Genomic DNA, 25202 nt, shown 5'->3' on the forward strand with positions numbered 1-25202 from the left:
TGTAGCCGCCGCGCCGGTGTAGGTACCGGATTTTCACACTTTTCCGGTTCCGGTCATAGGTTCTGCCCTTTCCGGCCATAGGTAGCGCTATGATTCGCTATGATTCGCGATGCCTACACCGGCCGCAAGACAGCGTGGCGTGCGCCAACAGGAAGTAGGTTTGTTATGGAAACAAAACCCGGAAAAAAAGGGGGAAAAAAAGGAAAAAAATAAAATAAACGACGAATCGATAATGGCATTCGTCGCCAACGAATTTCGTTATCGATTATTATCGATTTAATCGATTCGTTGTTGCAGCCCTACCCCAAACTTTTGAACGGTAGTGTATATTGTAAATCAATTTGCATGAAAGCTTCGGTTAAATGTAAAAAGAATTAACATTAAATCAAGTATCTAACAAGAAACCTTCGGACCTCTAGCTGGCTGCCTTAACCCCTGCGCCAAACACACCACTGTGATGACGGCAATGCAAGTTGATAGACATACCTATTTTTCTTTACACTTTTTTATTTATCTATCTATCTATCACACTTTCAAATTATCAAGTTATCTATCACACAATCAAACTATCTATCTGTCTGTCTATCTATCTATCTATCTATCTATCGATCACACTTAAATGTGTCTATCTATAGATCACACTCAAATTATCTATCTATCACACAGTCAAACTATCTATCTATCTATCTCGTAAAAAGTGGGAACTAATATATATCCTAAAAGACACTTGACGGAACTGTCGTTCGGGATGTAGTTTCCGCTTGTGAGACATTTTTGACACACGTATTACCTAAACCAGCCTGTAAACCTGCTCGCTACCAGGGGGCCATTCCACTAAAGGTGGCTTAGTATATCGGCGATATAAATAAATGCGGCGCTCAGGCAACTCAAGATTGGAATTCAAGCCTCAGGTGATTCCTCGAACGAGGATCAGCCTTGTGTGATGAGTGTTCACAGAAGACAGGCTTAAGGCCGGTTTAGGCTTCTGCGTAAAGTCGACGCCGTAGGCTACGCGTAAGCTTACGTAGTCCCGCATGACCGTGCGTAGCCTTGACGTGCTCCTCTCAAAAAATCTAACCACGCGTCAGAGCGCACGTAACCGTAAGCTCTGTGATTGGTCCGCTTGGTAGAACATGATTCAGACAAGATTCCGACTCTCTCGTCGCCCAAAATGCGGAAGTCATGACAGAAATGTCATTCACCTTTTCTGTAATTACTTATTAGTAACGATTTGAAAAATTATGCTAACCATCGTATTATCTTAGTTTAATGTCATTTCAATGCATCATAGAACTTTTATATACAACAAACATAACAATAAAAAGATCGCTATTATGCCGCTTTGAGCTTTGAGCTCTGTTGAGTTCCTAACCGGAAGAGGCACAGCACAGGGGCTGAAAACACACTGCCACCTAGCGATGTGACGGTGTAATTGCAGCGCGGACCAACGTCGAACTATAAACTTGGACAGCCCTCGCGTATAGCCGCACGTAAATTCGACGCAGAAGCCTAAACCGGCCTTTACAAATCTTCGATATGGGCGCGTGCACGCAGACATAAAGAGCCCAGAAGAGTCGATCTGTCGAAATGAAGATACTCCACTCTGCAGGGGTACTACATTTGCGCAGCATTCCCGAATTATTGATCTTTATGAAGACGGAAAAATAAGATGTGAAATAGTGCAATACTGCCGCAATTAACAAGGCGAGGGAAATGGTTTGGCAAGACATTGCTGACCGATTAAATGCGTAGGTCATACTAGCCCCAGTTATTGTTATATGTTCATATTTTAATAAATGAATATTACTACTGTGGTGATATCAGCAGCAGGCTACAAACCGTCATATCGCCACAATGGTCTAGTGGTATCGACCGCTGCCACAGGATTTATTTATAATTTTTAGACGTGGTTCGAATCTCTCTTCAGACGCACTTTTTACTGCATTTCGTTGTCTGAATCTAATCTAAAATCTCATCTAAAAAAGTATGTAGGCTATAAAATTATGGTGCAGGCTAATTTACAAGAACTGACACGATTACAATGGTGTTTGAAGCCTTTGCATGAAGGCTTCGGTTAAATGTAAAAAAATAAAAATAAAATAATACTTAGTCAAGTCTCGAACTCGCAACCTTTGGGACTCCAGCCGGCTGCCTTAACCACTGCGCCAACCAGACAACTGTGATAACAGTAATGCAAGTTGATAGACATACCTATTCATTTTATTTTATTTTTTACACTTTTTAATTTATGTATCCATCGATCTATCTATCACACTTTCAAAATATCTAGTTATCTATCACACAATCAAACTATCTATCGATCGATCACACTTTCAAATTATCAAATTATCTATCTATCACACAGTCAAACTATCTAATCTATCTATCTCGTGTGAAGTGGGAACTAATATTTCCTAAAAGACACATGAGGAACTGTCGTTCAGGGTTTAGTTTCCGCCTGTGAGCCTTTTTTGACGCGCGTCTTACCATAGCCTGTGTTTTAGCCAGGCTAATTATATCTGACTCAGAAGGAGCTCAACCAAGCAGCGAATTATTTGAGCCACATTGATGGCACCGAACGCAAGCTAACATTTTCGAGGCTTAGAACTTTATCGAGGCTTAGAACTTTATCGAGCTTCGTGGAATACCCCCCAGGTTTGTTCAGAAGGATTGCTTGCATAGCAACCAAGCAGCAAATTATTTGAGCCACATTGATGGAACGGAACAAAAGCTGAAATTAGCGCCCGGATCTGATTTAAACCTGGATCAGATTTAATCACGGTACGTGGAATAGCCCCCTGGTAGGCCTGTTTGGTAATCCACCCCTGCATGACAGTACAGTGGCAATTATTATTATTATTATTATTGTTATTATTATTATTATTATTATTATTATTATTATTATTACTATTATTATTATTATTATTATTATTATTATTATTATGACATTGTGTGTAGAGAAGGGCATGGTCAGAGGAGAGTTCTGGGACAACCCCCAATTCTTTTTTTACTGGGACAGTAAGGAGAGGAGAGTTCTGGGACAACCCCTTGTCCCAATGCTCCACCCCTTTCTCTGAAATGTGCACTCACCACAAGTCAAATTAACATATATGATTGAGACGCATAGAAATACACCGATGCAGTTTAGCAAAGTGCAAAAGGGTGATAAAAGAGCATGATATACAGTAAATAGAACAATAATGGTAGTGATAGGTGACTATGCAATATGCAGTATGTGTAGAGGTAGTATTGTAAACATCAGTTTAGTTCAGAGGTATACAGTTATGAGCTATGTACAGTTATGAGCTATGTACAGTTGTGAGCTATGTACAGTTATGAGCTATGTACAGTTATGAGCTATGTACAGTTATGAGCTATGTACAGTGATGAGCTATATACAGTTATGAGATATGTACAGTTATGATCTATGTACAGTTATGAGATATGTACAGTTATGAGCTATGTACGGTTATGAGCTATATACAGTTATGAGCTATATACAGTTATGAGCTATGTACAGTTATGAGCTATATACAGTTATGAGCTATGTACAGTTATGAGCTATGTACAGTGATGAGCTATATACAGTTATGAGATATGTACAGTTATGAGATATGTACAGTTATGAGCTATGTACAGTTATGAGCTATGTACAGTTATGAGATATGTACAGTTAGGTAGCTAGTACAGTGGGGTAGTTTATGTACAGTATCTAATGTGCAGAAGTAGGCTATAAAGAAGCTATATCAGGAGACATGTGCAATGTGCAATATACAGTAGTTCAAAGGTAGAAATGTGAACATGGGTAGTGCAAACTCAAAGGTTATTAGAGTGATCACATTGACCAGGGATGAGCAGCCATCAGAGAATGGAAAGGGGGTGGAGGAATGAGGACACGTTCATCTCAACAACCACGTGGTGGACCACGCAGATAGATGACACCACGTGGCTCCAATCAAAACAGCGCTGTCTGCGATTTAATTAACTAACACAGATTACCTAATCAATCATGTCGAACATTGATTGTATCACCGTCTTTGAGCAATGATGTAGCCTATTGCTATGCTCATGTATGGTTGAAAGATATCCCAACCAAAACATGACCTTTGCCTGAGTCGTTGTATATATTGGGCATTTAAATCGTAACCCTCTGAGATTCTTTTGAAGGAAAAAAGTGCAATACAAATAAAATGCATTATTGTTATTTATTACAATATTAAATATAACGATATGTCGAAAGTATCGTCGAGTATGGTAGTAAAACGAACAAAGGAATCTCAAAATAGCAAATGTGTGATTCTCAGACGCTGATTCGTTTCTCCGGAGGTCTACGAGAAAAGAGTTGTCTTGTTTATGAAGTGCGAATCCGCGCGCACGTGAAGTCGATACGTAGGCACTGTGCAAATATCAGATCTGTGATTGGAGGAAAATGCCTATGTGGGCGGAGTATGCAAATACACCATCTGTGATTGGAGGAACGTGCTTATGTGGGCGGAGTTCCATGCCAGCGCAAGAACAGTGAAGAACAGCGGGAGTATGCAAATCATCCGATCTGTGATTGGAGGAAAACGTTCATGCGGGCGGGGTATACAATTATCAGATCTGTGATTGGAGGGAAATGCTCCGTGGGCGGAGTTACGTGCACACGCAGTACAAGAGAGTAACCCGCGCGCCTCCTGCGTCTCTGTCTTTCTCCCTCAGTGTCCCACGGAGCAGGTTGGGCCACGTGTGTCAGACATCACTAATCTTTTTTTTTTTTATACCTTGTTCTAAACGTCCATTTTGTGTTTATCACAACACGAACACACAGACACGGCAGGCACCATGGTGAAATTAGCAAAGGTAAGAAACTCTTATTATTCTAAATCGTCGTGTGTTTTTCGCGATCTTAATGAAAAAATAAAGTTCCTACATAAATGCGAACGATCAGATGAGAATAAAACGGCACGGAGAAAATGCGTGTGCGTGTGTTCGGCGGTGGATAATTCTTCTACATGTCAAACGTTTATAGCTATTATTTTTTATTATTTTCCATATGTATTGTAATATAACCGTGTTATAGCAGTGTTATATATTGTGTAAAACAGTGAGTTTAAATGGCGAGCTGGCAGCGTTTCAGAGATCAGCCATGTTTCCCTCGTTCGTCTCAAAATGGCCATGCGCGGCCCCGCAGCCAGCATGCTTTAAATTACCTCCGTCTTTTCAACAAAACTCACTCATATACCTAACTATTATTTCTAAACACGTGTAGTATTGTACATTTTTTTTTAAATAACCAACCGATTATAATAACCTGATTATGTCGATTAACATTATGGTGGAGCGTCATTACATTACGAGTCTTCAGAGACTCTGCTTCCGTGCTGCCTGGCTACAGATCTGTGGAGATCCCTTCCTGTCCCTTTCCTCCTTTCTAACAAATTAGACAAATATGGACTCTTTTCGGCCACTTTATTATATAAATAATAGCGGGTAATAGTTATGTTGCAGTAGTTAAGTTAGCTTAACTAAAGGCTAGTTGGGGCCACACTCCCGAGTCGCTCCACGTGGGTTGTGCTCCGCCTCCTGAGGCCCCACGAGGTGTGTACCGGACATAGGCAGCCTGGGTAGACACGAGCCACATGTTGCATTTACATGTGCATAAATGCATTTACACGTGTCCTACTGCTGACCTACGTTGCCATTTTATTTAATATGTACACTGAATTAGTACACCGTTTCGTAGTGTTTTATATAGTGTTTATAGCCCATTTCATGTCAGTTTCATGTCCTCCCATTTTTTACTACTGTGATTTGATTGCTACAGTTTCCTGTTATTAAACGATCCCTTATGTTTTGTTTTATTTTAAACAGGCAGCGAAGAAGCAGGCGAACCCTAAGAAAAGGGCCCCCCCACCCCCGAAAGAGGTAGAGGAGGAGTCCAGTGAAGAAGAGAGCGAGGAGGAGGAGGTAAGACTGGAATGTGTACAGGACTTTTCACATTCTCAAGACGTGACCATGTGGTAATGTTGTTTTCTACGGTGAGGTTATGCTTCGTTGACTTAACCCGTTAATGTCCTTTCAGGCACCACCACCAAAGGCAAAGAAGGCCACACCGGTGAAGGCCACCCCGGCTAAGGCGGCTAAGAACGGCAAAGCGGCCAAGAAGGCCGAAAGTGAGGAGGAGGATGATGACTCTGGTGAGGTTTTTTTCTTCTTCACTTTAGCCAGGCCATGCAATTAAAAACTACAATTTACCCAGCATTCTTGCTATAGGAACGCTTGATAAATGGTAGAGAGTATTTATTGGCTGTAGTCTTCTGGTCTGGGGCTACATGACTGACATTATTTCTCCCCCCGCCCCCTTTCAGAGGAAGAGTCTGAGGAGGAAGCCCCCCCTCCCAAGGCAACCCCCGCTAAAGCAAAGGCTGCCCCCGCCAAGGCTGAGGAATCTGATGACGACGATGATGAAGATGACGATGGTAAGATTGCAAGCCCCACCTACTGTGAAAATTCTGTATGCTCCAGTCTCAGGTAGTCTTATGGAATTCCATAAGTTCCTTGATCCATTTTTATTGTAGATGCATGGAAATGGTTGAACTAATAGTTAGTAACTAGTGACTAGTCCCCCTCCATTTCTTGGCATACACAGAGTTGTTCAGTACTTGTGTATGAAATGTTCGGAGGTAGAACAAAGCCAATGCTATGTCTTCGGTACCAGTATGTTTATCGTCTACTGGTTCTATCCTCAATCGCTGGCACACCTGAAAACAGAGCAGGACCGCTTGAGTGGGTTTTCAATCGGCAGAAGTATCCGAGCGCTAAATGTGTTAACAATTGCCCCCCCCCCCTCCCTCCATGGACACGTGCAGATGAGGAGTCAGACGAAGGGGACCCTGCCAAGGTCGTGAAGGTCGCCGGCGCCAAGCCCTCCGTGAAGGTCACCGCTGCCAAGGAGTCTGAGGATGATGAAGATGATGACGATGAAGAAGATGGTAAGGATGGGGTGGGCCTTTCTGGAGCTCGGGGGGTGTTCCATCAATGTCGCTAAAGGAAAATCCAGGCTTATTTTGATGAATCTTGTGAGGGTTATCGAAAACACGCCTGGATTTTCCTTTAGCGACATCGGTGGAATACCCCCCCTGGTGCACAGATAAATCCAAGTTAATGAAGGAAGTTAGGCTAATGTTGACTCCTTAGCTAGGCTCTCAACTCAACGTCAGGCCTGTCTGTTCACTGACCTACCAGCAGGTGTCGGGTTTTCCGTAAGCACACAATGATGAACACAAAGGGACTTAATGCTGAAAGTATTTGATGTTACTTTTTACAATTTCTCTGATCTGTGTTGCTGACCCAGGGTCAGTAGATGGAGGGGGGTTTGGTTGAGCTTAGCATGTGACTAAAACACATTACTGTTGCCTTCCAGACTCTGAGGAAGAGGAGATGGACACCACCCCAGCCCCCGCTGCCAAGGCCAAGAAAGCAGGCATGGTCAAGGCCAAGGAGGAGTCTGAGGAGGAGGATGACGACGAGGATGATGATGATGAAGATGACGACGAGGAAGATGGTGAGTTGTGTGATGTGGAGGTGCTCTTTGCTGTTTGTATTTTGACTACGGAATCTTCTGGAAGTAAATCTTGTTTATTTTCATTCCCACAGAGGCCCCAGCCACTCCAGCAAAGAGAAAGGCGGACTCCAAGAAGGAGACCCCCCCAGCCAAGAAGGCCAAGTCAGATGGTGAAGGTAAGGCTTGAAATGTCCTACTTCTGAGGAAAACAAAAAAACAAACTGACATTCCGACCACTACTTGTGATGAACAACAAGGGACTTAATACTGATATATGTGATGTCACCTTCATTTTAAAAATTCTGACTGGGGTTGAAAAGTTTCAGCGTTCACAGTAGCAGAACCAACATTGCAAGCAAGCAAACTAATTGAAGATGATTCTTTTGTTGTCTAGGATTCTGTCTATTTGTTGGAAACCTGAACACAGACTCCGACTTCGACGAAATCAAAGAAGCCCTGGCAGCTTTCTTCGCCAAGAAGAACCTGGAAGTCCAGGACGTCAGACTAGGCGCATCCAAGTAAGTCCACAGAACCGTCCGGCAGTGAAGAACGTAACGTTTCACAGTCGGGCTCGACTTTCCCAACTGTCAGTTTGCTTCATTGATCCAGTGATGGAAAAGCGACCCCCCCCCTCCATTTCTTGGCATACACAGAGTTGTTCAGTACTTGTGTATGCAATGTACGGAGGTAGAACAAAGCCAATGCTATGTCTTCGGTACCAGTATGTTTATCGTCTACTGGTTCTATCCTCAATCGCTGGCACAACTCTTAACTTTAATTTAACCCTAATGACCCCTAACTGTGTTTGATGTAGCGAGCCAAATTCTCACCTCGTGCTTCTTTCTTACAAACAGGAAATTCGGTTACGTAGACTTTGCCACAGAGGCGGAGTTAGAGAAAGCCTTGGAGCTGAACGGCAAGAAGTTCATGGGCCAGGAGCTGAAGATGGACAAGGCCCACAGCAAAGAGAACTCTCAGGACAACAAGAAAGGTACTGTGTTCTGACGGATCTCGCCTTTACCTGGTTTTTTCTTTGATTACTGCCAGAATGTACGCTCTTACAACCAACTGTGTCCCCCCCCCCAAACAGATAGGGACGCACGGACGCTGTTTGTGAAGAACCTGCCCTTCTCCGCCACACAAGACGACCTGAAGGAAGTCTTCACCACCGCGGTCGACATCAGAATACCAGCCGGCGAGCGCGGCTCCAACAGAGGGTAAGGAGCTCGACCCGTGTCTTGCTAACGACGACTCGTGTGATAAGAGGTCAGAGAGGCAGGTAGCCTCGAGGTCAGAGAGGCCGGCCAGCAATCAGACATTTTGTTGTCTTTGTGACAGTTGAATCTAATCTGAAACTTGTCAGTCACTGAACAGAGCACAAGTACTATACAACGAAATGCAGTTTAGCATCTAACCAAAAGTGCAGATAGTGATATAAGTAGAACAAAAATGGTAGTGATGTGCAGAGGTAGTATTGTAAACTACCAATCAGAGTAGTTTAGAGGTATACCGTATTTTCGCATCAGTCAAAAAATGCGTCATGAAGAGGAAAAAAACTAAAGGTCCCACTGGACAATAAGTCGCATTTATTTAGAAATGTATTCCACAAAACCCAAGACCAAGAACAGACATTTAGGATTAAGTAACTAGTGACGAGTCCCCCTCCATTTCTTGGCATACACAGAGTTGTTCAGTACTTGTGTATGAAATGTTCGGAGGTAGAACAAAGCCAATGCTATGTCTTCGGTACCAGTATGTTTATCGTCTACTGGTTCTATCCTCAATCGCTGGCACACCTGAAAACAGAGCAGGACCGCTTGGGTGGGTTTTCAATCGGCAGTCATGAAGAGGGAAAGAACACATATACGTCCCACTGGACTATAAGTCGCATTTATTTAGAAATGTATTTCACAAAACCCAAGACCAAGAACTGACATTTAATCTGGAAAGGCAAGTTATTCAACTACACAATAGAACACAGAACAGGCTGAATAGGTGTCCGGTATGTTAACGTAACACATTAACAGTTATTCAGCTCCACAATAGCATAAAGAACATACCTGGGAGGCTGAATAGGCTAAATTAACATAACAAGCTAGCGAGTCCAACAAGCAAGTTACCAGTAAACAAGTTCACCAGGCTCCCGTTAATGTTTCAGTTAGATTTCTTCAGTGGTACAGGAGCAGCATATAGTTGTCACAAGCCCAGAGCGCCCTCTCGTGGCTGTAGACGGTAATGTTTACTCCTTGGTTCATGTCAGTCAGTATGAAATTATATATATTTTGATATGCAAGTCACACCTGACTATGTCGCAGGACCAGCCAAACTATGAAAAAAGTATACAATACGGTATACAGTTATGCAATATATACAGTTATGAGCCATGTACAGTGAAGTAGTTTATGTACAGTACCTAAAGTGCAGAGGTATAAAATAAGTTATGTCAAGAGATGTGCAATATACAGTTGAATGTTATTTTATGTGACCGTGGTTCGTCTCTCTACTGACAGCATCGCCTACATCGAGTTCAAGACGGAGGCCATCGCAGAGAAGACGCTGGGGGAGACCCAGGGGGCGGAGATCCAGGGACGCTCCATCATGGTCGACTACACAGGAGACAAGAGCCAGAAGGGAGGCGTCAGACAGCAAGGTAGGCAACCGGCGGCCATCTTATTCAGAAGGGAGGAGTCAGGGCCTAAGGTAGCTACTGTCGGCCATTTTAGTCGATCTGGTCTGGAAGGAATATCGTCCCTATTTTCAAGTTTTGCGAAAGACAGAATCAATTCCAGAATCAGATCTAGAATATGATATTTAGGCAAAAACTTAACTAAATAAAAAAGAGCATCTTCAATGGAGATTTTACATTGAAAGTGTGATTCATTCCAGGACTAGGCCTTAACTTAAGCCCTGTCTTGTTCTCTCAACACTCAAGTACTGACTTGGTCTGTGCAACAGACCTTTCAAAGACGACGTGTCTCAAAGATGTGTTTCTCCTCCCCTCCCTCAGCCGCCCCGGGAGGTGCTAGCAAGACCCTCATCGTGAACAACCTGGCCTACAGTGCAACAGAAGACTCCCTCCAGAGCGCGTTCGAGAACGCCGTGTCCATCAGAGTACCGCAGAACAACGGCAGACCTAAAGGGTTAGTCTCTTAGTCTGAGGGGAATCTTTCCTCCAGTGTCGTATTTCCCCGTCTGTGTAGATTTGATGTGTAGAGTGGCGTCTCTTAAGATGTCATATACCCTCTATGGTTTAGACCAGTGTTTCTCAACCCTCTCCTCGGGGCGCCCCAGCCGCTCCACATATTCGATCTGTTCCACCACCAGCTCACCTGATTCAACTGATCAAGTACAAAGCAATTATGATTTGTACTTGATTAGTAGAATCAGGTGAGCTGGTGGTGGAACAGATCAAATATGTGGAGCGGCTGGGGCGCCCCGAGGAGAGGGTTGAGAAACACTGGTTTAGACTACCACTACTACCCCCCCACACACACACCCCCATGTCTTCTCATGAGCTCCTCTCTGTCCGTTCAGTGACGTTGTAAGGATTCGCACGAGAAGTAGAGCCAAATCACACTCCATACACTGGCACCTACCTTGACCTCTGTGGGAGTTGCCCATGTCGGATGTGAGACAAAAAATTAAACTGAATTATGAATTTGTGAGACTTTGTTTGATATTGATATCACAGCTGATTGCAGCACCCCCTGCCCCCAAAAGCAGGTGTTCACCCGTGTCTAGCAGTAAAGCAAGTTGACTTAAGTCCAATGATCCACAAACCCCTCAAGTGTTAAATGAGCCTTGTTCCTTAACCGTGGCTGTTTGTCCCTGTGCAGGTTTGCCTTTATTGAGTTTGAGAGCGAGGCCGAGGCCAAGGAGGCGCTGAACACCCTGAACGGCACAGAGATCGAGGGCAGGCCGATCCGCCTGGAGTACAGTCAGGGGAGTAGTGGCGGGAAGCCGGACGGAGGCAGGGGAGGCTCAGGTACGGACACCTCAGGTCTAGAGGCTAGGATAGACCAGTGTGAGGCAGGGGAGGCTCAGGTATGCAACATCTCAGTCTTAGAGGCTAGCCTTAGATTGCAAGCCCCACCTACTGTGAAAATTCTGTATGCTCCAGTCTCAGGTAGTCTTATGGAATTCCATAAGTTCCTTGATCCATTTTTATTTTAGATGCATGGAAATAATTAAACTAATAGTTAGTAACTAGTGAGTAACTATGGACGAGTCCCCCTCCATTTCTTGGCATACACAACTTGTTCAGTACTTGCGTATGTAATGTTTGGAGGTAGAACAAAGCCAATGCTATGTCTTCGGTATGTTTATCGTCTACTGGTTGTCCAGTAGACGATAAAGTATGATCCAGTATGTTTATCGTCTACTGGAGGAAAAGTATATCAGGCACACCTGAAAACAGAGCAGGACCGCTTGAGTGGGTTTTCAATCGGCAGATAGGATGGAGTCTAGCTTAGCCCAGTGTGAGGCTGTGGTACGTACGCATCAGATCTCGAGACTAGCTTAGCCCAGTCTCTGCTGATGGTAAACCTTCAACTTGGTAGACACAGGGCTGGTTTCACAGACTTTAGTCTTAAGCCTAGTCCTAGACTAAAAAAGCATCTTCAATTGAGATTTTATACTGGAAGTGTGATTTTTTTTCTTTCTTATTTAGTCCAGGACTAGGCTTTTAAGCCGTTGTCTGTGAAACTGGCCCACAAAGGTGTGAAGTTGAGCAATTGCAGTTGATGTCTTGGCGCCTGTGTTTGACTGACTGTTTTTCCTTCTCTGCGTTCAGGTCCCACAAAAACCCTCTTCGTCCGCGGGCTGAACGAGGACACCACAGACCAGACGCTCAGAGACTCGTTCGACGGCGCCGTTGCAGCTAGAATCGTCACAGACCGCGACACAGGCTCGTCGAAAGGGTAAGTGGAGAGAACACCCAAACGCTGCCCTTTGACCCCGATACACACACACGCTTCTCATGAGCTCCTCGCTGTCCGTTCAGTGACGTTGTTTGGATTCGCACGAGAAGTAGAGCCAAATCACAGTCTAAACAGGCACCTACCTTGACGTCAGTGGGAGTTGCCCATGTCTGATGTGAGACAGTGACCTGACCTCTCCATAGCGCCACCAAGTGGCCAGTTATTAATTCTCTGATCGTTAATATTTCAGTTGACGAGGCACAGCTGTTATTGACGATTGTCAGTCACTGAGCCCTGAGTTCAAGACTAGTTTTCCTAAACGTCCCCCCCCTCCTTCCCTGCAGGTTCGGTTTCGTCGACTTCGATAACGAAGACGACTGCAAGGCCGCCAAGAAGGCGATGGAGGACGGAGAGATTGACGGCAACAAAGTGTCCCTGGACTTCGCCAAGCCCAAGGGCGACACCGGTGGCTTCCGCGGCGGCGGATTCGGAGGTCGCGGCGGCGGATTCGGAGGTCGCGGTGGCGGACGCGGAGGTGGTCGCGGTTTCGGAGGTGGTCGCGGGGGTGACCGCGGAGGTGGATTCAGGGGGCGAGGAGGCGGACGCGGGGGTGACCGTGGACGTGGCGGCTTCGGAGGTAAGACCGGCGGCCATTTTAGATTCAGTGTCTTAACGGAATGGGTCTAGCGGTTAGCTCTGAAGTTGTTAGCTTTCCTGTGTAGCGGTATATGTTTTTGGAACAGATATATAACGTAAGCAAGTTTGAGGCCCTGTGTAGAACACAAATATGGGGAAGTGCTGATCTGGACAATTGATAAAATTTTGGGAAGGACACTGTTGTAACCGACCTTTTATACTCTGAATGGCAGTTGCAATCGAGCATGTTTAGATACAACGACTGACTTGTTGTGTTTTTCCCCCGTTCCAGGCGGAAGAGGAAGAGGCGGTGGATTTGGCGACAAGCCCCAGGGCAAGAAGATCAAGTTTGATGATTAGAAAAAAAAAGTTATCCCAGTCTTTTACATTTTTGAACGGACTCTGTTTTCATCGCCGTAGCCGTACGCTGGCAGAGCCTCGCGGACATTCCAGAAGGTGTCATTGATCCATGTTAACAGGAGCCCCCCCCTGCCCCTGTCCCTGCCCCCCCCCCCCTCTCTCTTAAACCTCTCCACCCCGCATCCTGTTTGCCTCCTCGGCTTTTGAGGGGTGCTTTATGAGTTCTAAAAAAATGTCCCAACAGTCCACCTGCGTCGTGCATCCATATCTATAATTTTGTTTTTCCAAAGGAGTAAAATGGAATGGGTCGGGCAAAATGTGTTTGCTTTGAGAAAAAATAAGTAAGAAAAAAAAAAAGAATTAAGCCCTGTTGGTTCAGGTACATATTGTACATTCAACAATTTGTATTATTTCATTTTACCTTTTTGTAAAAAGTGCTGTATCATTATATATGTTTTATTTTGTTTTTTTGTTTTAGTTTGCTCTAGGTGCAAAAGTTTTACTGTTAATGTGCAAGGCATATGTAATGGATGATATTAAATCAGGGCCCAAGTCTGTTGGGCGTTTAGAATCTGGTAAATGTGTGTACTGTCTTGTTTTGGGTGGGGTACCAGTTAATGTTGTAGAAGTCGCAAGGACGAGAGGCCTCGAGAATAACGTTTAAAAATGTAACATATGATGTTTGTAGTGCATTGACTAATCTCGCCATTTGAGAATCGAAGGTTTTCACAAATGTGAATGATTTGAATAAAACCTACGTTGTGATTTTTCTTTTTTTTAAAAAGGGTTTTGTCCTTGTCTCTGTTGACTTCATCGAACTTGTTAAATCCCTCGGATTAAATGAATAGGCCTACTGGCTTTGATAAGAGGATTAGGTTCAATTTCATTGTCATCGTAGAGTACAACAATGAAATGCACTTTAGTATCCAACCAAAAGGGTAAAGAGTGAAATAAGGCCATGACATAAATAGAATGAGGTAGTGATGGGTGACTAATGGTAGAGGTAGAGTTGTAAACATCAGTATAGTTTACAGCTATATAGTCATGAGATATATACAGTTAGGTAGCTGGGTCATTTTTTTATACGGTGCCATTTGGACTTCATAACTTGTGAAAAATAAATTGTTGATTTATCTATATTTTAATGTTCTATTATATAAAGGACATCTAGCTTGCTAAAAAACATAGTGGTCGAGCTCAGGCACCTACATTTTATTTTATTTAGAATACCCTCTAGTTGAATAGGGCGGGTGTCTCCAGAACAGGGTGGACATTTTGAGTTAAAGTTAGCCTTTAGCCTGCCTGTGTTAGCATAATGCCTAGAATGACCATTAATACTTGATGAGGAATCTAATTTGCACTAAATACTTTTTTGGAAATTATTCAATTTGATTGATCTCCTCAATATTTAGGCATAACAGGGTGGACACGTTATGGTCAACCACATTAAACTCACTGGATAAAAACATAAAAATCTGATGGTAAAAGAGGTAGAAAATCATACAGCTTACAACATTTGAAATTCCCTCCACTGATGTGATGTCACCTCATGAGAGTGATGTGGTTGAGAAATATGGTTTTCTTTTAAAAGGGACATTAACACAGCATAACAGGGTGGACAGTGATCGCAGGGACAAGCAATATTGTAAGCAAACCCTTAATTTTTTGTACACAATTTTAACCAAAAGCTTTTAAAATGTAGAAAACAACAACTTAGAAGCCCATATCATTGTATTCTTAATAAATAACAATTGACTATACATGAAAAACCTAATGGAATTAGTATTTGTCCAAATTTAGACAAAATACAACATGATTTAGTACTGGGGACGGAAAAGGCACCGTATTTAAAAAATGACCCAGCTAGTACAGTGAGGTAGTTTATGTACAGTATCTAATGTGCAGAAGTATACAAGAAACTGTCTCAGGAGCAGTGATGGCGGTAACGCGTTACTAAGTAAGGCGTTACTCTAATCTGAATACTTTTTCCTGTAACGAGTATTCTAACGCGATACTATTTCCAAATCAGTAATCGGATTAAAGTTACTTATTCAAGTGACTGTGCGTTACTATTGCGTAACTTAGGCTAAATGCAGTATTTCTTTGTAATGTTCGATAGCTTTTCTAGCGTCTTGGGGAGTGACGTCAGTGCTCACGTTTTCAACACGAGGTTACTATGGAAGGCCATGCCCGCAAAAAACGGCTCTTGACTATCGCGAGATTGCAGCAGAATCGCTCACGTGTATCACCACGCTGATTGCACAGTGTAAACAGAAGCGTAGCCTACACAATGGAGCGAGAACAGAGATATGCGTTAAATAGCTGGAAATATAAGGATTATTTTGAGTTTGTGTCAGCAAAGGATGACAAGAACATAAATGTTGATCATTGATAAACTCAGACTCACCCAGTTTAGGATTAGGATTATATTAGGATCATATCTGAATGGTCAGGGTAGGTTTTAGGTTTTGTGAAACCACTCCTTGCTAGTTACTGTTAAATAAAGATTATATTTATTTTATTGTTTAAAAACAAGTATTTATGTTGGGTGAGGCAAAGAAAGACTCTTTATTTTGTTGTTTTAAGTTATTGTTTAAAGTTTAATTATGTAATTTAAGTTACTGTTAAAATAAAGTGAGTTTTGGCAAAACCAGTTTTCAGTTTTATGTTGCGGGGGGGGGGGGGGGGGTCGGGTGCCTAGGCAGCTGCCAATAGTAACTAAAAAAGTAACTAGTAATCTAACTTAGTTACTTTTAAAATCAAGTAATCAGTAAAGTAACTAGATTACTTTTTAAAGGAGTAATCAGTAATCAGTAATCAGAATACTTTTTAAAAGTAACTGTGGCAACACTGCTCAGGAGACATGTGCAATGTACAATATACGGTATGAGCAAAGGTAGTAATGTAAACGTCAGTAGTGCAAATGTCATTGAGTGATCATATTAACCAGGGATGAGCAGCCATCTATTGGCGCTTTTCCACTACAGGGCCGACCCGGGTCTTTAGCCTTTCTCCACTGCCAAAAGTACCTGTGCCATTTCTGGTACCAGTGCCGGTTTTATTTCTTGTTCGGGATGGGTAGCGAAAGGTACCAAAGGTACTTTTTTGCCAGGCTGCATGTGACGTGTGACGCTGCACGCTGTTGATTGGTCAATGGAAATCGTTATCCCATGTTCATAGATTTCTTCGCTAACCGCTATCTTTAAATACCACAACAGATTTCGCTCTCTGAAAATGTCACTTACTGTTTCTGTAATAACTTATTAATAAAGGTTAGAAAAATTATGATAACCATCGTATTATCTTAGTTTAATGTCATTTCAATGCATCATAGAACTTTTATTTACAACAAGCATTAAAAAAAGAATCGCTATTATGGCGATGTCCTGTGCCTATGCTGTTCCTCAGTCCAGCGGCAGTCAAATGCTGGTAGATTCGCGTCTTGCTCCCTTTAACACATGTCAGCGTTTCCCTGGTTGCGAGATCTAAACTACTAGAACTGAAAGCGGCAGGTAACAGGCACGTAACATCCATATGCTGTATATATAAATAAATATATTTGACTACCAGCAAGACACCGGAGCACTCGTATCTATAACAAACGTGGATAGACTTTCCGTTCAATGGAGGAAGCATGATACTCGCGAGTTCATCTCGCTTTTCCCCCGTTGATGTATTAAACAATCTAAGCAATCTAATCAGAGCAGTTGTTATTATGTAATATTATTGATGGATGTGCCATTTTTGATGGAGAGCAGTGAGCGGATGACTGGATGTGAGCATGTATTTGACTAATGCCGATAGATTCGCGTATTGCTCCGAAACCGGAGCTGTCGGCGCAGACAGGATTTTACAGCGTTCCTTCAAACTATCGTAATTCATGAACTATATGCCCAATCAAAAACTATCATGAACTATATGCCCAAATTTTTTTTTTCAACTCAAACAGTTTCTGAAAGCAGCGAAGTTGCACTTTTTGCACAGTTGAACTTTTTTAGGTTTATTACGGTAGTTCACCAACAAAAAAAAGCACTGTGCTCAACCTGTCAGGAGAAATAAAAATAGAATCGGGGCTTTAACACATGTCGGCATTTCCCTGGTTGCGAGATCTAAACTAGTCTACTAGAACTGAAAGTGGCAAGTAACAGGCACTTAACGTTACATGTTGTAAGGCTGATCTGTGCACGATAGTGCTGCATTTTGACATAATTATTATCGCATTTCCCCCCGCTGATCTGTATAGCGGGGGGAATCTTATGACACATAACTCCTCCTACAGTCCCGGGTCGTTCCTGCATAGTGGAGAACGATTCCGAGCCGTGCCGAGCCGTGCCGAGCCGAGCCGGTCAATGGAAAAGCGCCAAAGTGTTGACATTGAGTATACAGGGATGTGAGCAATGCTAAACGCTGTGCAACATGGCTGTCTATTAACTACGCCCACAAGGTGGCAGTCTCACAAAGATATGTCTGGGATATGTGGTTGACAGCATCTTCCCTCATAAGATCTAAGATCTAATGGGAATACAGTGCTATGTACTACTTACAGCCAGTTACTCAGTCTGTCAGAAAATAGCCTTCCAGTTTGACAGGTTAAAGTCATTAAATGTGGATCAATGTGTGCTATGACTTTGAAATGAAGCGAAAGTGTGGAAATTCATCATTTCTTGGCTGACCTGTCAAACTTGGAAGGCTATTTTCTGTTAGTGGGCTAGCTTCAGCATGTTCTGGTATGCTACTCCTACAGCTTTTACTACTATACTTAACACTATTCAGCTTTTTGTAACTGAAAAAACAACTATGTTTTAACATGGTGGCCCATTTTTACTGCAACCAGGGTTCCCATCGGTCCTTGAAATCCTTGAAAGTTTGTGAAATTGAGAAAAAAAAATCAAGGTCTTAAACGTTTTTGACATGTGGGAAAACTAGGGTTAGGGTTAGGTGCTACGTCCACTTGGTACATGCTGGCATGTCTAAACCTAATCCTAACCCTACCCCTCACCCTAACCCTAACCTTAACCGTAGCACCCTAGCACCTAACCCTAGTTTTCCCACATGTACCGTTTTCCCACATGTACCGTAACATATATATTAAAACATCATATATAACAACAACATATATATTTTACTTAGCTCGTCAACTAGTAAAGAAGTCTCTGTATTGCTTAACTTTTCACAATATATTGTTTTGCTGTGCTGTGGTAGAGAAGGCAAGAGACCATCTAGTGTTCACACATTCAAACCTCTCTTTTTAATTGTTGTCTGTGAGCGGATAGTTCCTATTATATAAATTCTCATCTAGATCTGTCTCAAACTATGCTGTGTTGGGTCCATGGATTTGAGGGAATTTAGTCTTGAAAGTCCTTGAAAGGTGCTTGAATTTGATGTTTCAGAAGGGGGGGGGGTACCCTGTGCAACTGCTGTGGAGCTTTTAGAGCCTTGGATGAAATCAACAAGAGACCTACAGAACACATTCTTTGAATCATTACACAGCAATAAAAATAATAACTTGTATTTGTATAGCACTTTTCCTGCAAACGTTGCAGCTCAAAGTGCTTTAATCATTATATAATCATCATTTTGTAATTTAAAGGCAATATTAAAAAGATGGGGTTTAGTCTTGACTTTAAAATATTTGCTGAGGTTGCATCCCTAATGTAAACTGGCTGCATTCCACAATCTGGGTGCATAAAATAAGAATGCAGCCTCACCAAATCTCTTCTTTTGTACATGTGGTACACAGAGAAAACCAGCATCAGAAGACGTGAGAGCTCTATTGGGCTGATATGCTAGCAAAAGGTCTTTCAGATATTCTGGTGCTATGCCAGTGAGAGCTTTATAAAGAAGCAGAAGGATCTTGAAATCTATTCTGAACTTAACAGGAAGCCAGTGTAGAGTTTCTAAAATAGGAGTTATATGAACTCGTCTGCTTGGTTTTGGTTAAAACTCTCGCTGCTGTATTTTGGAATAATTGCAGCCGGCCAATAGCTTTCTTTGGAATGCACCCTCTTGTCTTGGCTACCAGTTGTACCCCCAAACCAGGCCCGGCTCGTGGGCTTTGGTAGCCCTAAGTAGGATTCAGATTGTGGCCCCTCCCCCCTGGCACGTTTCGTCGACTGGTGGAGGGGAGCTTGCTAGCGCAGTTTTTGATTGATGGGTATTTCGCCACAGGGTGGGGTTGGTGCTAGCTGACTTTTTCGTCGACGGGTAGTGGAGTTTTTTGGTTGACGGGTGATTGCTTGCGCTAAATCGACGGCAAAAGTGTGGCTCCCTCTAGTGGTTGTGGCCCTAAGCAACCGTATTCATCCATCTGTACATCCCCTCTCTCATCCATCCATCCATCTATCTGTGACTGGTCTTTTATTGTGAAAGGCAGGACAGCCACTGGGATCCAGAGGGGCGTGACATCCACCACCTGGTAAACAATTAGTGATTAGTGATTCTCTACTTAACCTGTGAATACCCAGTGAACTACTTCTTTGCTCACCTAACTCCCTGTTTGTCCAAGCTCTCAGCCCCTCTCCATTCAGGCTAGAGGTATGGTGGTGTACTGTCATTGCTCCCTAAGATGTACTAGGCTAGTTGCTGCTACAACCTTGTATTTTATCACCCCTAGGTGTTAGTAGGCTGGTGTGCAACAGTGCTGGTTCCCACCGCCGAGGTACAGTGGCTGGTGGATTGATGTGGTGCATGCAACTGACAAAGGTAACACACAAACGGTATCGTAGGATTGCCCCTTAAGGCATCCGAGGTCATTGTAATATTTGTGGTTGTTGTGACATGTCTTCATGGACGTGTACTCTGCCCTTATAGGTCAGTCTGAGCACTAGCTGCTATTTTACCTCCGGCAAAATCTGCTGTCATTGAATCCTGGTTTTACTGGCCTCTAATCTTGTAGCATTGTAGTTTAACGGTTGTCCTGTTTTAAAATAGTTCTGTCACATCAACCGGTACCTGTGTGCTCTTGTAGCGGTAGTAATCTGCTCTGCGTTGTGTTGTCAAATACAGATGTCTCAGTCCTCAAAGTCCTCAGCCATTTATTCACATCAGGCAATCTGGGGATCAAAACGCAAATATTAGGACCCTCACAGACTCATGGTCACTCAAGCACCATTCACATTGGGACCTCTCGTGGTAGACTGAGGTAAAAATCATTCCACACATACAGTATATGTATGTATATATGTATTTTATGTAGCTACAAAAGAAGAGATTGGGTGAGGCTGCATTCTCATTTGATGCACCCAGATTGTGGAATGCACTGCCAGTTTACATTAGGGATGCAACCTCAGCAAATATGTTCAAGTCAAGACTAAAAACCCATCTTTTTAATATTGCCTTTAAATTACTAAATCATTAAATTATGATTATAATGATTGGAGCACTTTGACTGAGCTGCAACGTTTGCAGGAAAAGCGCTATACAAATAAAACGTTATTATGATTATGATTATGATTATAATATAGAATATGAATGATGAATAGAACAGGATATCAATAATAATATACCTGGCAACAGAAGAAAATGTTAGCCTAGCTAGGCATGTGACAGCTAGCTAGTTACTATGCTAATCCTTATAGACGACAAAAGAAAACATTGTTAAATGAATAAAGGGATTAACATAACCACATGACACTTTGTCAGCATATTAAAGGAAACATTATACACAACTAATTATGAAAAGAAAATAACTTAAATGAGACATTGTTCATGTTACATCAACTAAATGATGTTTAGGACATTAAAACCTACTCTGCTTGAGTTTGATCATCCTAATTTATACAACAGTTAGTTCCGACCAAGTAATTTGATTGGACAAGAGACATTCCATGAGTGCTGATATACAGACAGCACTGGGACTTTTAACTATATGTATCACTCCGCCGCACAGATGTTTGTGTTCAGGTTACTAGGCAACAGTCCATTTGAAGTTCAGTTGCGGAACTATTTTTTTAAAATTATTTTTATGATTAAATAAACAAACAAATCAAACCAGTCATGTCCAGCAGGTGGCGCCAGCACCGTTGATCTGTAGAACCACAGCCAAGGACCCACGGGTGGTCAATCTTTACACCTTTGCTAGAAAGAAAAAAATATGACCTCCAATTCACTCAAGTACAGCCTTGATTGAATAACTTTTTCAGGAGTGGAGAAACAAGTCAATTACTGATTGACCAGTGAGTTACAGAAAGTCAAGGAGTTTGCTTGAAGCCTCCATGTATGTTCCATGAGTAACCCACAGAGGGGGCTAGTGAGCAGTGTACCTATCCAAGAATGAAAAGGAGCACCTGGTCGTGTTGTATTGCTGTGCTGACGCCCTCTTAATAACCTTCATCATGTCTCACTCATTAATGTCTTGTCACCCTTATTGTATTTGAATAGTTTTTAAATATGTTTTTTAAGGGCATTTCTGCTTTAGTGGGATGGGGACAGTAGAGATTGACAAGGAAGGATGAGTGAGAGAGAGAAGGGATGACAGGAAAGATGAGTGAGTGAGAGAGAGAGAGAGAGAGAGAGAGAGAGAGAGAGAGAGAGAGAGAGAGAGAGAGAGAGAGAGAGAGAAAGAGGAGGGATGACATGCAGGATAGGTCGATGGCCGGGATCGAACCAACGACCCTTATTTACGTGGCTATGCACCTTAGTGAGCTGGGTCATTTTTTAAATACGGTGCCTTTTCCGTCCCCAGTACTAAATCATGTTGTATTTTGTCTAAATTTGGACAAATACTAATTCCTTTAGGTTTTTCATGTTTAGTCAATTGTTATTTATTATGAATACAATGATATGGGCTTCTAAGTTGTTGTTTTCTACATTTTAAAAGCTTTGGTTAAAGATGTAAATGGGATTTTGCATGGGATTTGGGATGTCCCCAGTGTTGTTCATTCAACTTCAATCCCAAAAATAACTATTAAAAACATATACATTTCCAAATATGTTATTATTATTTCATTTTCCTGATCAATATCTATTGAAATCAAATATAGTTTTTATTTAAAAAAAATGTTTTTGTACAAAAAAATAAGGTTTTGCTTACAATATAGCTTGTCCCTGCGATCACTGTCCACCCTGTTATGCTGTGTTAATGTCCCTTTTAAAAGAAAACCATATTTCTCAATCACATCACTCTCATGAGGTGACATCACATCAGTGGAGGGGATTTCAAATGTGGTAAGCTGTGTGATTTTCTACCTCTTTTACCATCAGATTTTATGTTTTTATCCAGTGAGTTTAATGTGGTTGACCATAACGTGTCCACCCTGTTATGCCTAAATATTGAGGAGATCAATCAAATTGAATAATTTCAAAAAAAGTATTTAGTGCAAATTAGATTCCTCATCAAGTATTCATGGTCATTCTAGGCATTATGCTAACACAGGCAGGCTAAAGGCTAACTTTAACTCAAAATGTCCACCCTGTTATGTGTCCACTCTGTTATGTGTCCACTCTGTTCTGGAGACACTCGCCCTATTCAACTACAGAGGGTATTCTTAGTAAAATAAAATGTAGGTGCCTCAGCAAGCTAGATATGTCCTTTATATAATAGAACATTAAAATATAGATAAATCAACAATTTATTTTTCACAAGTTATTAAGTCCAAATGGCACCGTATAAAAAAAATTACCCAGCTATGTCACCCAGGCGCCCCATATCAATACTGGTGTACTTCAAGGTCTGAGGTGGATGGTGGATAGGTACTGGTTGTAGCCTCTCTCATGCCAGACTCATCATCAACCTAGACCAGTGTGTCTGTTAGAAAGAGACAACACGACACTGGCCGATGACACTTTAGGGCTAGCGGACAAGCGCCGTGCTGTCATCCGTGACCCTGCACCTGAACAGGGTGCTTTTGTTGTCCCCCCCAGTTTCCCGGGGAGGGAGGCTCCGTTGACGGGCTGCGGACAGCCCTCTGAATAATACCCCCATTTAGGGATCCGTTGCCCCCCCCCCCCCCCCCCCTTGGCTCATCAGACCAGACCAGTGACAGAGGTCGTGGTAGCGTTATGTCAGCCCTCTAGGATGACTTGTGTCCTCCTCTTTCGCGGTCGTCGGTCGCTGTCTTTTTTTTTTTTCTACCTCCACCGTGTTGTTTTCCCGTGACCTGTTCTTCTCTTTTTACGAAAGAACTTTTGGAGGCGATTCAATGGGGCATTGTACGCAGAGGAGAGACTGACGCTCACTTTGACTCGTTTGTTTGCCCGGCTGCTCTAAAAGGGCTCTTTTTTAAATGGGAGTGTACTGCTCCAGAGTCCCATTACAATGCGTCTTTGTCCACCGACATGGTGTTCTATAGCACAGAAGTGCCATAAAGGAGTGCGGCCTGTGGGTCGCCCCTCCAGTCCTACTACACGATGCAGACACTGTTCTCTACAGTCTAACCCCCACTGATTGAGCGGAATACTGTTAGTTTTCTGCCTCCCCTCGACTCCTAATAACCAATTATGTGTACATTTATTGTATTAGGATAAAACCCCTTGAGATGTGCCATCTCGTTTTCGAGGTGGTCCTAAACATAACACTACATCATACATAATAATGTACATGTACAATACACATGACATAATAACAGCAGAAACAATAAGAGGCACAGACAGGACAAGAGACAAACAACCACACACATTGCCAATTGAAAACATTGAAAACATCCCAACCATAACAAGGCCAAAATGGATAACAGAACAAGGGAAGGCGGATCTACATACCACAATATACATACTACACTTCACAATAAACTTAATACATCTGAAAAGTACATAATAGTATAGGGCTACTATTGCTACTATGTGCAATATGACAACCCTCGGGTACATAAGGTTCAGAGATAGGAAATGTTAGAATAGGTATAGCATAGCATAGAGTACAGCACAGTGTTTTATTTGTATAGTATAGTATAGTGGATAGTGTACATAGCCTTTATTTATGTAAACCAGCTCTTTTCCCTTCTTGTTTTTAGTTTTTTTTCCTAGCACCAGGGGAGCCCCCCCTCCCAAATGTCGTTGTTTGGTACCTGTACTATATCAATGACAATAAAGACCATTCATTCATTCATTCATTCATACTAGTACATATTTGACAGTAATCTCTTAATTTGAGAAAACCCTTTCCCCCCCAAGCGAGCCTGAGAAACTAAATACCTAAATCATTGTTGTGATTCTAGTGGCGCTATGAAGATATAATACAACTGTATTGACGTATAGCTAGAGAGGAGTCATAGTGAAGACGCTGCACAGTGGAGAGATGCTTTTGTGACTGACAGGAATGAACGTCTTTGTTTTCCGGCTTATGTATTTATCCAACCCTTATTTATCTAAGCTATCTTACCGTAGCCTCTTTGATGACACGTACAACATGTGCATGACCCTGTTTTCACACTGATGGTGTCACTGATACACTGATGACAATTCAAACAAACTGTTTGTGTTACTGCTACAACTTGAACTTCAACCATGAAGCAGGCAAAGCTCTCCACACAGACATGAAGCCGAGTATGTTAATGGGATTCTGGGAATAGATGTGAACAGAAATATGTATACAAATAATATCTCTTTCCCAACCTGTTTTTTTTACTTCCTGAAAAGCCATGCAGTCCACATGACCACACTATGTATGTAAATGATGTCCAGAGAGAGGCTGTTTTAAAGAAAAGGCTTTTTAAAAATGGTACAAACTTGAAAAACCTGTTTTCCTCACTGCACAAAAACCTCTCTCTCTCTCTCTCTCTCTCTCTCTCTCTCTCTCTCTCTCT

General features: G+C 42.4%; 1 protein-coding gene across 1 annotated transcript; it reads left to right on the plus strand.

Annotated features, from left to right (window-relative positions):
- Positions 1-4701: 4701 nt before the first annotated feature.
- Positions 4702-14041, plus strand: ncl (nucleolin). Its single transcript, XM_080534970.1, has 16 exons — positions 4702-4842; positions 5854-5949; positions 6065-6179; positions 6351-6461; positions 6852-6974; positions 7406-7546; positions 7639-7722; positions 7941-8064; positions 8401-8537; positions 8637-8763; positions 10057-10196; positions 10554-10686; positions 11383-11531; positions 12339-12465; positions 12810-13102; positions 13394-14041. Exons 1-16 carry the CDS (start codon positions 4825-4827, stop codon positions 13459-13461), a joined length of 1986 nt encoding a protein of 661 aa, XP_080391096.1. The 5' UTR covers positions 4702-4824; the 3' UTR covers positions 13462-14041.
- The last annotated feature ends 11161 nt before the right edge of the window (positions 14042-25202 follow it).

This window comes from Nansenia antarctica (genome assembly GCF_963989245.1).
Source record: "Nansenia antarctica genome assembly, chromosome: 1".
Classification (NCBI taxonomy): domain Eukaryota; kingdom Metazoa; phylum Chordata; class Actinopteri; order Argentiniformes; family Microstomatidae; genus Nansenia; species Nansenia antarctica.

Excerpts from the sequence above, each read along its gene's own strand:
- ncl (XM_080534970.1), top strand. Across the intron at positions 7,547-7,638 it reads AGATGACGACGAGGAAGATG|AGGCCCCAGCCACTCCAGCA; the intron begins GTGAGTTGTGTG and ends TCATTCCCACAG. Across the intron at positions 8,764-10,056 it reads GAGCGCGGCTCCAACAGAGG|CATCGCCTACATCGAGTTCA; the intron begins GTAAGGAGCTCG and ends CTCTACTGACAG.